The sequence below is a fragment of the Antennarius striatus genome, chromosome 21 (assembly GCF_040054535.1).
Source record: "Antennarius striatus isolate MH-2024 chromosome 21, ASM4005453v1, whole genome shotgun sequence".
Classification (NCBI taxonomy): Eukaryota; Metazoa; Chordata; class Actinopteri; order Lophiiformes; family Antennariidae; genus Antennarius; species Antennarius striatus.
Genome location: NC_090796.1, coordinates 11,729,345 through 11,743,904, shown reverse-complemented (window position 1 = coordinate 11,743,904; position 14,560 = coordinate 11,729,345). Strand labels below are relative to the sequence as shown.

Genomic DNA, 14,560 nt, shown 5'->3' with positions numbered 1-14,560 from the left:
TGCAAGCTGCAGATGTTTGGCAGCGCTGCACTCCTTCATCCAGACAGACGGTCCTCAGAGGGCCGAGTACACGATTTCAGTGCATGACAACGGCAAAGCGTATCGTAGTCTGCCACCATAGATTTAGTCTGATGAAACACAGACCTGTGAGACAGTGCAGCTCATGTATTTCTCTTGTCTTGTGTATACTTTGTATTATATAAAGTATGTACATTTTAAACATGAGATCCTGGACGAGCAGAGTTCTTCAGTCTGGGTTCACAAGAAACAGCATTTCTTTGTATGTAGGGCTATTTTATAAACACACATTTTATCATTGATCAAATAACAACAGTGCGCTGAAATCAAAGACAAATGGGTTTAGTTAATGTAATCAAGTCATTCATCAAAACTCCAGACTTTGTGCTTGGATGCAATACTGTATACAATTATCTCTGTTTCGTATTGATTCTTTCTGTTGTGAGCGGACTTGCATAATCTGTCCACCATTTAACAGATTTCTGGGAGTTACAGAAGAGTCCCTTGGCTATATAATCAAGTCAGCAGCTAATGCAACAATACAGATGAGAGGCATGCATCTTCTTCTTCTTTTCCTTTCGGCTTTTCCCTTCAGGGGTCGCCACAGCGAATCAGTTGCCTCCATCTAACCCTGTCCTTTGAATCCTCTTCTCCCACACCAACTACCTTCATGTCTTCCCTCATTACATCCATAAACCTCCTCTTTGGTCTTCCTCTAGGCCTCCTGCCTGGCAGTTCAAAACTCAGCATCCTTCTACCAATATATTCACTATCTCTCCTCTGGACATGTCCAAACCATCTCAGTCTGGCCTCTCTGACTTTATCTCCAAGACCTCTAACATGTGCTGTCCCTCTGATGTACTCATTCCTGATCCTATCCTTCCTGGTCACTCCCAGAGAGAACCTCAGCATCTTCATCTCTGCTACCTCCAGCTCTGTCTCCTGTCTTTTCTTCAGTGACACTGTCTCTAGACCAAACAACATCGCTGGTCTAACCACAGTTTTGTACACCTTTCCTTTCATTTTAGCTGAAACTCTTCTATCACACATCACACCTGACACTTTCCTCCACCCGTTCCATCCTGCCTGTACACGCTTCTTCACCTCTTTTCCACACTCTCCATTGCTCTGGACTGTTGAGCCTAAGTACTTAAAATCCTGAACCTTCTTGATCTCTTCTCCCTCTAACCTCACTCTTCCACTTGGGTCCCTCTCATTCACACACATGTACTCTGTCTTACTGCGGCTAACCTTCATTCCTCTCCTTTCCAGGACAAACCTCCACCTCTCTAGCTTCTCCTCCACCTGTTCCCTGCTCTCACTACAGATCACAATGTCATCTGCAAACATCATAGTCCATGGAGATTCCTGTCTAACCTCGTCTGTCAGCCTGTCCATCACCATGGCAAACAAGAAGGGGCTCAGAGCTGATCCCTGATGCAGTCCCACCTCCACCTTGAACTCCTCTGTCACACCTACAGCACACCTCACCACTGTCTTACAGTCTTCATACATGTCCTGCACCGTTCTAACATACTTCTCTGCCACTCCAGACTTCCTCATACAATACCACAGTTCCTCTCTGGGCACCCTGTCATAAGCTTTCTCCAGATCTACAAAAACACAATGCAGCTCCCTCTGGCCTTCTCTGTACTTCTCTATCAACATCCTCAAAGCAAATACTGCATCTGTAGTACTCTTTTTTGGCATGAAACCATACTGCTGCTCACAAATGTTCACTTCTGCCCTTAGTCTAGCTTCCACTACTCTCTCCCATAACTTCATTGTATGGCTCATCAGCTTTATTCCTCTGTAGTTGCCACAACTCTGCACATCTCCCTTGTTCTTAAAAATGGGCACCAGCACACTTCTCCTCCATTCCTCAGGCATCTTCTCACTATCTAAGATCCTGTTGAACAACCCAGTCAGAAACTCTACCGCCACCTCTCCTAGACACTTCCATACCTCTACAGGTATATCATCAGGACCGACTGCCTTTCCACTCTTCATCCTCTTCAATGCCCTCCTCACTTCATCATGCATATCGGGTGTAATATTTTTTTCTTGTTGAAACATGCATTCAGCTTTGTCTGGATTCACTATAAAAAGACACACTCACAAATGTTTCTCTCAGAATTGCAGTGTAGTTTCATGCCTGTGCATGCGTTACATTCAAGCTGTAACTTGATGTAAACTCCATCATCCCCAGTGACATGAGCAAACAACTCACTACCTTGTTTTCTCAGAATGTGCGCCCTGGAGTATGACAGATTTGTGTTTGTATCTACACATGCTTTGTATAGCTTTTTCAAGATGTTCCTGTTTTACTGTTCGTTTTTATGCTTGTTGCTTTTACAATACCGAGAGGTCCTCAACAGATCTGACAGGAAACCACTTTTGGAATGCTCTGCAGCCAAAATCTGCAGAGCACACAAATCAATAGGGGCCTGCAGTTATGTAAACGTCCAATGGAAGGCAAGCTAGCAATGAGGAGTGCAGGGGAGGGTCGGGTCTCCATAAGTCCTTATGCAATACCAGCCACTGGTATATAAAGGCATATCCTGACAGAAAAACAGAGAATCTCCGTGACACGACCACATATCCATAATCAGGTATGCACTTAACGATGTAGCTGTGTTTTTACTGAGACTGGTTTCTGACTTTTTCATCTGTATGATTTTGGGTCCTTTACTCGAGGTGTTCATGCTTTTCTTTGTAGCCTTGTAACTTTTCTTGACTTGAGAACTTTAATACTGGTAATATGGCTGCCAAATTTGTAGTTACTTCCCACTGTCCCCCCTTCTCCTCATCCACTACTTTCATTCTGAGTTTATTTCTGTTTTTTCTACCATCTCATGTAGAAGAATGCTGCGGTACGTTGTGGCCCTCTGCCTCCTGGCTTTGTCCTGGGCACAGGACTGCCAGGTGGCCAACATCCAAGTAATGCAGAACTTTGACAAGACCAGAGTGAGTTGGAAATTTACAGATTTACAAGATTTACAAACGTCAACAATCATAATGACATCTTCTTTGTAGCATTCGGACTCTATGTGTTGAACCCACTCCTGGATTTCTTTGTTATAGTATGCAGGGACGTGGTATGCTGTTGGAAAGAAGGACCCAGAGGGCTTATTTTTAATTGATAACGTCATGGCCAATTTTATAATAGAGGAGGATGGCCAAATGACGGCCACTGCTCAGGGAAGAGTCAATATCCTTAAGTAAGATTTATTTTTTAATGTTAGCATTCACCTTTTCTTCATTCTATCCAGCAATTGCTGCAAGTTTAATTCTTAAAACAGTAGCCTTTCTCTTCCATTTATTTGTACACACGTACCATAGTGCACATCTCTCTCTTTGACCTCCAGCAATTGGGAAATGTGTGCCCACATGTTGGCCACCTTTGAGGAAACTCCTGACCCTGCCAAGTTCAAGATGAAGTACTGGGGAGTCGCATCATACCTGCAGACTGGAAGTGAGTTGTGGAACATTACACCTCAACAGTGATGGGATCTAACTTCAATTTTGAACTGGAATTTTGTCGGCTTTTGTGCTCGACAGGATATTCCACGTTCATCAGAATAAGCTATTTCACCAGTTGAGATGCATTGATGTGGTGCTGACCTGCAGACGTTACATTATTACAGTCTTGCGTTTGTATAAATGGATAGAATGCATAGATTCACTTAGAAAAGACAATATTTTGAATGAAGACAATCAGACTTTTAAGTCTATCAGCGGTTTATATTGCTGGGGTACCATGTTTGTTATAAAAATTTAAAGATATCTCACAAACCACAAAAAAAAAAGTTTGGTAAAAAGTGAAACTTTTCCTCCCTCTTTCCCTCCTGCCTTTTCTTAGATGATGAACACTGGGTGATCGACACTGACTACGACAATTACGCCGTCCATTACTCCTGCAGATTAGTAAACACTGACGGTACCTGCATGGATAGCTATTCTTTCATATTCTCTCGTCATCCGACTGGCCTGAGGCCAGAGGATCAGCCTGTTGTCATCCAGAAGAAGAGTGATATCTGCCTTCACGGAAAATACAGACGCATTATCCACAATGGTGAGTTGAGCTCCTCAAAGTGTTCATTTGATTATGCAATCAGTGATCTATCCACGCCTTTAGTGAATAATTGACATTCTCTGTGGTGAGATGCCACATGACAGAAGTAATATGAAGAAGTCCTTGTGATCACTGTCTGACTTTGGATAGATGTTAGTCACAAATCTTTCTCTGTCAGAAAGCTGTATCATCACCGGTGTTGTTACCACTGTTTTTTTACTTACGTGAGTTACTTATACTAATGTTTTATTTTGTTGTAAACTAAATGTGTTGACCTCTTTCAATCGCAGGCTTCTGCGACAGCAGCTGAGAAAAAGAGCGCCACTCCCAGGGACTGGTTGCCTTGGACTGAATTTCATCACAGTCCCGTCTCCTCAACCGTCTGTCTTGTTACCATTTTTAAAAAATTAATAAAGCTGGGGGGATTGTTAAACTGTCGCTTTCACGTGACTGTGCTGTAAATAGAAAAGGAAGGTGACTGTTGATGTTGGATTGTTGTCATTTATTAAATAAACTCATGAGTAAAGGAGATTTTTGGTCATACATTTTGTCCTCGACATCTGTCACAATTTTTATATGTTCTTCAGAAAAGTGTACAGTAATGTTCTACTTCATGGAAGTTGAAGGAACTTGAGAACAGTTAAAGTAAAAAAAGAGTGGTAGCTTATTAAAAGATTAAAGACACTTTATTCAACCACACAATGGGGAAATTATATTTTCCACTCCAGTTTTGTACATGCATATAAAGTATATATATATATGTTAGTCAGAGCACACACAAACATTGTATGCAGGCCCCAGAACAAGCACAACACACACTAGGGGCCTGTAGGCATGCAATTAATAACAATCAGTACAGGAGAGGTGGAGGGACGGGTCGCGACTTCGGGGTGCGCCCCAATGACCAAAACATTTGAAATGTTTTTGACCAATATGACAAATATACGGTTATAAAAATGTTTTTGAGGTGAAGTCGAACTGTCTGTGTTATTGCAGCTCTGGAGGATAACCACTTTTACAAAAAACTGGCCGAACACTATCTTTTAGCACAAAACCAAAGTTGTTAATGAGTGTTCAGTCACTCACATAGCAATACTATTTGTTCTTTCTTGATTGTGTAATACAAACCTCTTCATGCTGTTTTTGAAATTAAACATTAAGTTTTATTGGCTTGGTACCATTTTTGATTGCTGATATTTATCTGTACTGTATTTATAGATAGCAAATATTAAGTCCACGCTGACAGGCTTTGGATTGTTAACCTCAGTGTAGCGAACAGGACTTGAGCCTCTGGCTGACAGCCCAAAAGCATTCTTTGACTTGAAGATTAAGCCATATTAAATTGAATGTGTAGTGAGCCCAGAGAACATATTCAAAAGTAAATTTTCAGCTAGAATCTTCATGCATTTTGTCAGACTGCAGCAAAGTGGCAAAGCACAGGAATTTTGGTAGATTTTGTAACTGTGGCATCTACATTCACAAATAATGTGTCACAAAGAGCAGAAAGCACATTCACAAAAGAGGGAGATTTATATCTTTATTGCACATTTTATACAGTACAGTGCATGGGAAAAGATTGTAGCATCGGACAAAACTTAACACAGCAAAACTGACAGAAGATTGATCAAAACAACGTGTTTCTTTGCTTGTATTTTTAAAAGCCAAAATGAAACTACAATCTTTAAAATATGACCGTGTAGAGGTGTCTTGTCTTAAGTCTATCTAGTTACATTTCCAGGGCTTGAGCAATGAAGGCACCTTAACCCCCTTTCCCTGCAGAGAGGCACTTTGCTAATCCCCTTCCTTAAATAGTTTAGTACAAGGAATTAAGTCATGCAATCTCATTCCAACTCCACAGAGTAGCAGGCTTGTAAAGTCAAGGTGGAGATGGAAGTGAGCTCAATCACCCGATAGGGGAAGTATACAAGGGCAATCTGGAACCATGTGACCAATTAGGTTCCAGGATGCGTGTTTCAAGGCTGGTGGACTTCAGGCAAATGTGGCCGTGATTAGTCACATGATCTGTAACACTAGATATCCTACAGCTCCACACAGTAATATTTTTGTATTTTTTGTCGACCCTCAATGCAGTCAAAATAAAATGATCATAAGGAGTAAGACAACAATGAAAATATCCCTTCAACGTGTCAAAAAACAAAAGTTATTTACATCTGCAAATCTGTAAACTTATATATCAGAAAAATAGTTTCCTCATGTGATCTAGAAAGGCTGCCCTATACACAAAAAAGTGTCTCAAATACTAAAAAAAACTTCATTAAAAATAGAGCTTGATTTTTAGAAAAATTGCCCAAGAATAAATAATTTCATTAAAAAGCTGAAGGCTTCTTGAGATTAAAAACCAAACAGCACAAATATATTCGACAACGTAATCAGGAAGAATACATCAATAAGAATATGGAGGGAAAGTTTTCATATTTGAATAAATTACTGGATCAATATTTGGCTTGATGGTACTCTAGAATCTGATGTAAACCCGCCATACTCATCTATTGTGAAACACACCTATAAATAATGAAGTTTCAATGTCCTTTGTGTGGAATATACAGAATTTTAAGATAAATCCCTCAATAAATTAATTTATTTAGCTATCAAAAAATAGTATTCTATTTGGAACGTGATCCACTCTGAGAGTAAGTTTATTCCAATGCATGATAAGTAGCAGAAGCACGTTAAAACTACCTGTCCTGTATGAAGATTTACACACAGAAGTTCAATCTAAATTTGGAAATTAAAACAAATAACTGGTAGAATTCAATTAAACCATGATTTACTCGGAGTGCTTGTCTTTCTGATTGAATAATAATGAATATTCTAAATGTGTCCCTTTACAAGATCTAGTCCAGTGGTTTCCAGCCTTTTTTGGTCCGTAACTTGTTACCAGGTGCCCCACACCGTATGTCAGTACGACCAAGTTAAACAAACAATGAGTTTACCTCTCCAACTCATCTGAAAAATTTAGAGGTCTGAAGAGGTGTACAAGTAACCTCACAAGTAACTTCTTTTTTTTTGCAACTGTGAGTCAGAAGCTGAAAGACACACTGGGATCCTCTCTCTTCTAGATCAAGCAAGGCAGTAGTCGATATGTACCAGCAGTTCTCTGTGGCGGCTGGCCGGATAGGGGGTCTGACACTTCGGGCACTCTAGGAAACTCTCATCCAGGAGGCTGGAGACTTTAGGAGGAGATGTGGGAACACGAGGACCACTGATAGTAAGACCATCAAACTCCAGGCTGCTGTAGGAGCTGGGCTCTGAGAAACGGGTGTTTGTCTGTTTCTGGAATATAAAAATAAGACCTTAGCCATTGCTACTAAAATACTTGAAAGTTCTGTACAATACCATCCGTGTAAATCCATCACTACTGGATATAGGAATAGCCCAGGCACAGCCATTCTTTCTGCCTTAGTTAACAGTGAACATTCAGTATTTTGATATGCAGTGACACTTACAGCAGACTCCAGTTTGGATATCTGATCACGTGCCTTGCGGAGCTCTTTCAGCACCTTATGTAACTGGTGCTGCATGGTCTGACGATCAATCTTTTCATTCTCAAAGTCCTTGGCAGATATCTGGATGTTAGGCAGGGGAGACATATGAGTGGCAGAGATCCAAAAACTCAGTGTGCTTTCAGTGTTATACCGGGGTCAGTATGGATTTCACTTCTCAAAAAAAGTAGTCAGTCAGAATATTATATAACTGTATGTGCTTCATGGTGCACAGCCCAGTTGAGCTGAAGGATTTTTTGCTGATGAGGTAAATTCAAATCCTGTAACTGTAGGATATTTACCTCGAATTTCCCACTATTCAAAAATGATGCTTTTTTCAGAAAACAACCTGTTAATGTTTATTTATTTGACATGGATATAACAATCACATTCCTCATTGCACAGCTGCACAACTCGTAGACGCGTCATTTATAGTGTGTTAGCACAAGTGCTAATTTCCACCATTTCTCCATGGCAGACTTTTACTTGGTTTTCGTTTTCACTGTTCAAGGCTGGCTCATCATTTTGCACAATTTCATATAGATCTTTCCAACTGTTGGACTATGTTTCTGTAAAACACTCAGGATTACCTGTTGCTCCAGAGCTGCAATTCTCCTTTGTTCTTCATTTTGACTAAGAAGGGATTTCTGCAGCATATTTACCTGTAATGTCCAAATCATCAGTAAAATGCAATGTTGTATTCCAGCGAAACTCAGTCAATATCTTTTATTAATGAAAGAAAAAAAACAAGAGTGACGGCAAGTGTCACCTGCAGAAGAAGGTCGGCAGATCTTTTCTTCTCCTCCTCCAGCCTGATCTCCATGCTCTCTAGTTCCACTGTCATCTTGTGCACTTGCTCAGATGACACCTTCTTCTCCTCCAACACTTCATGTCTAAATGCAGTGTTGATGTAATCCACATAAATATGAAGAATAACAGTTTTTAATTATACCTCATTTAACCACCACTGTATTTAAAAGTCATCTTGTTCTTGTTCGCACATTCAGTAATTGCTGTCAGTCAAGGTCTATGAATCATCAGATCTCCAGCCCACCCTTTACCACTTATCATATTTAAAGATGAACTGTATGTTTCTACAACAAGAGCAAACTTGCTTTACCTGTTGCTGAGTCGCTCTGCCTGCAGCTGCATCTTGACTTCATCCAGCTCATCGTTCTTCTCTTTGTACTTCCCCAGGAAGGACGACAGCTCGCCACACTTTTCATCATACCTCCTCTGCAGCGCAGACATCTCTTCTTGGAGGCGAGCAGTGCGTTCCTTTCGAGACTGCAGCTCGGCCTGGTTGTTAGAGTTCTGAAAGGCCCCAAAAGTATACATTTTTGGTTTTAGAAATTTTATCTTATAGAAGTCCAAAAATAATTATCAGAATGTTTGTAAAACACAGTCTAGTTTGATAAAAATTTAGGGCTATTCAAGATTTCATTATGAATCACTGTCAATTAAATAATCAGTAGGTCAATATATGGGGTGTGGGTGAATTTAAATCCTCTTGGATTTACCCGTTCCTTCTCCAAACTGAGCTCCTGCTGTGCTCTGGTGATCAGATCTTTCTGGGTCTCCAGGTCTTTCTGTACCCCCAACAACAGCTGGTCACAGTGGTTCTTGAGCTGAGTGTCCTTGTCTGGAACTGCAACATTAGCAGGAGTTATAAAGACTGTGTTGTGAAGCCAAATGTTTCTCAGTGCTGCTTATAATATCTGAGGTAGTCACCATCTGACGTGGCCTCTGCTTTAGTTTGCTGCTGCTTTGCCTGGCCCAGCTGTTGCTCCAGTTCTGCTGAGCGAGCAAGGACAGACTGGACGTAGACTTCTCTCTGCTGGTCATATGTCAGCCACTGCTTGTTCTTCTCCAGAGCCTAGTGATGAGAAGCACAAACCCTACAGTGACATACTGTCTTTCGACAATAGAGACCTTCACTTCTCTGCTTGGACTCACATCTCTCAGCTGATCTTGCACTAAAGCCAGGTCTCCAGGTAGTGCCTGTCCATTCTGTGGGGAGAAAAACAGGGTCTTCAAATAAACCGTAATCTGATAACCGGAGTTTTCAGTTGACACTTCCATGAGCCACTAGTCTGTAAATTAAAAAAATGAATTTTTAATACACTGCTAATCCAAGACAAATAAAAAAGATTGCCTCATCCGTTCTGCAAACTTAATGTTATTGTTATTTGTGTGGTGCAGAATCCCGGACTGCAAAATCAGTGCCTTATCCACACAATATTCATACTAGTCATTTTTAAATGATGCAAGAAAAAGGATTCATGCTCAATCATGCAAAACTTTTTCAGACTTGACCTCATGACTGAGGTCACTAATGCGAGAGTCGCTCCCTCGAGATCCATCCCTTGAGGACAGTCAGTCATCTCATATCTCTGGCACCCTGACCTCAAGGTTTACAGTCTGATCCTGCTCACCGCCTAAGCACACAAGCAGATATCTGAACGATCATCTCTGTGCTCAAGCCCTGTGACTTCTTACACTAATAGACAGCAACATTACCCTGTCAACTTTTTCCAGATGGATTTAAACGTATGAGCTAAGCCCGCTAACAGCCTCTGTGTAACTGAGGCCGACAGAAAGGCTGCATTAGGGTCTCTAGGTCAGATTATTACTAGTAAGGAAATAGGAGCTAAGCAAAGAGGTTAGAAAGTGGTGAACAGCTCTGGAAAATCGCCACCAAGGTAAAAAAAAGATAAGGAAATCCGCTTAGAGTTGCAGTTGTAATACAATAAATCTATGAGCAACATGGATTCCTATTCATTTGTACACTGACTTGCCTTTTGAATAGTTTCTGACCTGCAGTATAAAGTTAGTCATAAGCAGGAATTCAGAAACAATATGTACAGCTTGGTGATGACTTTCATGTAGAAAAAAAAATCATCTGGATGTAGCTTGTAAAAAGTGCCTTTTATATCCTTCAAACTCTCTTTTTTGAAGACAAGAGTTGATTAAAAGAATAAATAATTAAAAATAACAATTCTGGAGCTCGGGTTGAGTGAGCTTCAATACGTCTAGCATCTAACTTGACCACATAGAGCATGCCTTCATCAGAGACAACGAGACATGCTTTATCTTTGTGCTGGCTGCTGCTGTTATCTTTTTTTCCAGTTTGTTTAAGATACACATTTTGATATACAGTACTGCGGTAGAGCCCCTGGGGAGCTGAGTGATGATCTAAAGAACTGTGTCAAAGGGCGCACATGAGCCCACAACTGAAAACAAAATTTTGGCTGATGCAGGTAGGCCACAAACCTCCATCATGAGTGAATGTGAGCAAACAGACATGAAAGCAATCTAAATTCAATAGCACCTAGAAAAGTACAAATAAGCCCATCTTTACGAGAAGCATACCTTTAGGGACACTATGACAAATATGAGATTTAAATTCAATACAGTGGTTTGAGGAGAAACGGATAGACTGTAATCTGGGATGCACCGACAAAGAGTAACCTCATACGCCCTCTCGGCGGGGACATAATCGGTGAAATTAGGTGGATTTACAGAATCTTCAATCAAATTCTTTACTTATGATTTCACCACCTAAGGCTGCCCAGAAGCCAAAGAGAATCATAATGACCGCTATCTAAGGGTGAAGTGGGAGCCTGCTGTGCTCAAAGTATACTAGAACTGCCTGGGTATCATCGCTGCCTTTTGATAAGAAATGAAACACAACCACAACTGTGAGGGAACAGAGTGGCAGCTATGGCTCTTGTGCTGATGATTTGATTATATTAATTAAACAAATTCAATTTGGAAATATTTATTTAATTAGGACTGCTGTGTTATTGTGATGGGAGTATTTATATTTACATTGTGTCGATGTGACACTCATATCAAGTGCTGCACACAAATCAGTGTGGCTGATCTAGGGAGATGGTGCAGTCTGCAGCTGAGAAAAACACACGGAGGCCACAGGATGCCACCTAGTGGACAGAGTTATAGCTGCAGCTTCAATTCCACATAAGGTTTGTTTTTCCAGCAGCTGGGTTTGTAGCAAAAATAAATTATATAACAATAAGAATCTTAGGTACATCAGCTACAGGTGCCACAATGGCTAAAAAATCTGACCAGTGGCTTTTAGTGTTGTTGGAGCTGAAGTTGAGTTCTTGCTAAAATGTCATTTGATGTATCATAACCTAACATTAGCATTTTCTGCAGCATCAGTACAAAAAAAAAGCAAAAATGAAATCTGGGAGCTAAAAGATATTAGTATGGGAGCCAGAGGACCCAAGGCTGTTGCAAAATTTAATCCTTGGGCAGGAGAGAAAAATATTCCACCAGAGAAAAGAATAAAACCATGTAGTAAACTTTGTTCATCAGTTATTTCTGACAACAGAATTCTAACTTTGTCTTCGGGAAATCCAACAAGCAAAAACTTTTCTCTATATTTTCCTCAGAGATTGGTAAAAAAGAGCCAAGACTAAAATAAAACATCCTACGGCTAGTCAACAATTTGGGTTACTGAATAAGCATTTTTAATTACCAACGTCATGCCATTAAAAGGTTTTCATTACGGGCACCAGCAAAGACGCATTTTAAAACAAGCAATAATGCGAGACAGGCATTTCAATGGTAGCATCAACCTTTCTAACAAACGAAAGTTTTATGGCGAATATAAATCAACCTACCGCCACTTGAGCTTCTAAGGACTGACACCTGCTTTTCAGGTTCTCTGTTTCTTGTGACAAATTCTGGAACATCATATCTCTCTGCTCAGCTTCCTTCCTCCGCTGCTCCAGCTGGAGCTGCAGTGATGATACCACCTGAAATACACAACAACATGAAACCTGATTGTTTTCTATAACCTTCAGCTCAAGCAGAAACAGGATATTTGTCTGTAAGAAATTATCATCTTAACGCAAACGACAGTACGAGGCAAGAGTAATTTAATCTGCTGACACATTCATGTCAAATAGTTGATATGCCATTTGCCAGCAGGCCATTTCCAAATTTTAGCTGGCTGCAATTCTGTCTAATGACAAGTACAGCAGTAGGAAAAGATTTCACATGGATAATAACCTCAAAAAGATAGCAGTGTGTTAGAAAAATGACATGAATACTAATGCACACAAACTGACACTACATTTCAGGCAAAAAGTTTGCCATTCAAGTGAATGGATCTATGCATGATTGGGATCCTACTTGAACTGTAAGCCTAATATGTTTATGTACAATTTCAAACCTGATTTCTACTGGGAAAACATGAAATTCATATTAATGATGGCAGATTCACTCACTAAACAAAAATGACTCAGTCATCCATTGAAGTGAAACGTGTGAATTGCGCTGCAGTTGGTTAATAAATTGGGAGTGAACGGTATATACAGTGCATACCATGTGTTATGCAGTTTTTGCTGGATATTTAAATGTCACTCAGCTGAATTGCTGTCAAAATGAGATTGAAACAGTTCCACCTAATCATTTTTGTGCCAGCTGAGGGTGAATTCTATTTTGGTTTATCCCTGTTTCTGGTAGATGCCATCTGCTGGGGATAAATATGTCACAAACACAGTGCCAAAGCGCAACCAATGTTCACCATTTAAGGACTAGTCTCAAAAAGATGCAGATGCAGAGGTGTGTTCACACACTGGACAGAAAACTGCAACCTCAGGGTGTCCAAATATGTGTTTTTACATCTGTGTTTTTAGAGATAGAGATCAAGGGCGAGGGGCAAAATATTACTGTACAGTATATACGTAAGTGATGTTTGCCCATAAACATTTCTTCTCAGAGATGCCATGTACATACCTCTCCTCCTTTAGCTGTCAGCTGCTGTCTGAGCATTTCTACTTCCTGCTCTTTAACAAGCAACTGCTGATTGTTTCTCTCTCGCAATGTCTCCAGGGAAAGAATCCTCTGATACAATCAACATGAGACAAAAATAAAAATAAACAAAAGACAGAAAAAGACAGACGTGCAGAAAATTCATTAACAGTAGTGATAAAACTGACTCTTTACCTCCAGCAGCTTGGTTTTGTCAGAGTCGGGCGGTTTCACATGCCTTTTGGACAGATCATCGATCTTCCTCTTGAGGTGAGCGTTCTCCTTCCTGATCCTGTCCAACTCAGCCTCGGCCTTGGAGGCAGAGCTGTTGGATTTGAAACCCAACCTGTTGACGATGGTCTCTTTAGCACCTTTAGATGTCATGTTTGCTGTGCGTGTACCTAGATATAAAGAGATTGTTTAATTAAAAAGAAAATTATTAAATATCCAGTTTCAATTTGTCTGGTATTTGGACAATAAAAAAAAATCGAACTGAAGGAAAGCCCAAAACGCTTAAAGCAGTCACAATGACGTAACATGACTACCATACAAAAAACGTTGCATGCATACAGACCTAAATATTAACACTAATGGTTGCTTAAAGCATGGTACTAGAGTGTGCCACTAATTTCCCTTCGGGGATCAATCCATTATATAAACAATTAAATCATGAAAATACGTTAATTAATATTAATAAACAAGAGTTCGCCCTCGGTTGTCAGCTTTTGATGTCAATTAATGTTGCACTTACGAATAAAACGAAGGGTGGATATTCCCTTAGAATACCGTGTGTGACAAGTGAAACAATGTCAAACTCGACGTTTTCGTTTCCTCATGTTTGAATCCCAGCGCGTATACGTCATATCCGTTAAGTATCCGCGATGTGTGTGTGTTTCTATTCTCCGCGTGTCCCCGAGTGATTCATTTGAGGCGGTGTGTAGAAGGAAAACTGACAACTTTGTTCTTTGCAAAAAATTTATTATTGTATTCGATCCAGTTAGCTTTAAATATAGTATTTATTCCAATCACTAATAATTTTACGCTCTCTCCAGCTATATACGGGTTTAAATTAGTGTCGATCTTCTTCGTCGGGCTCTGCTGTGCAACAGATGAAGCGTACACATGGAGGAGGGCGTTGATTGGCCACCCAAACTGGTTTGACGTCTTGTAACAACGTAAC

The 14,560-nt window shown here is 40.3% G+C and overlaps 2 protein-coding genes across 2 annotated transcripts; one reads left to right on the top strand and one right to left on the bottom strand.

Moving 5' to 3' along the window:
• Window positions 1–2,489: 2,489 nt before the first annotated feature.
• rbp4 (retinol binding protein 4, plasma) lies at window positions 2,490–4,626 on the top strand. The gene is made up of 6 exons (XM_068305665.1): window positions 2,490–2,630; window positions 2,880–2,985; window positions 3,103–3,239; window positions 3,387–3,493; window positions 3,881–4,093; window positions 4,384–4,626. The coding sequence occupies exons 2-6, from the start codon at window positions 2,884–2,886 to the stop codon at window positions 4,401–4,403; spliced, it is 579 nt and encodes a 192-aa protein (XP_068161766.1). The 5' UTR covers window positions 2,490–2,630; window positions 2,880–2,883; the 3' UTR covers window positions 4,404–4,626.
• Window positions 4,627–5,627: 1,001 nt separating this feature from the next.
• On the bottom strand, window positions 5,628–14,248 carry cep55l (centrosomal protein 55 like). Its single transcript, XM_068305748.1, has 12 exons — window positions 14,132–14,248; window positions 13,576–13,781; window positions 13,366–13,473; window positions 12,246–12,380; window positions 9,553–9,606; window positions 9,328–9,472; window positions 9,117–9,244; window positions 8,717–8,910; window positions 8,366–8,489; window positions 8,187–8,258; window positions 7,561–7,680; window positions 5,628–7,387 (listed from the first exon to the last, which is right to left on the bottom strand). Exons 2-12 carry the CDS (start codon window positions 13,762–13,764, stop codon window positions 7,175–7,177), a joined length of 1,482 nt encoding a protein of 493 aa, XP_068161849.1. The 5' UTR covers window positions 13,765–13,781; window positions 14,132–14,248; the 3' UTR covers window positions 5,628–7,174.
• Between the last annotated feature and the right edge of the window lie 312 nt (window positions 14,249–14,560).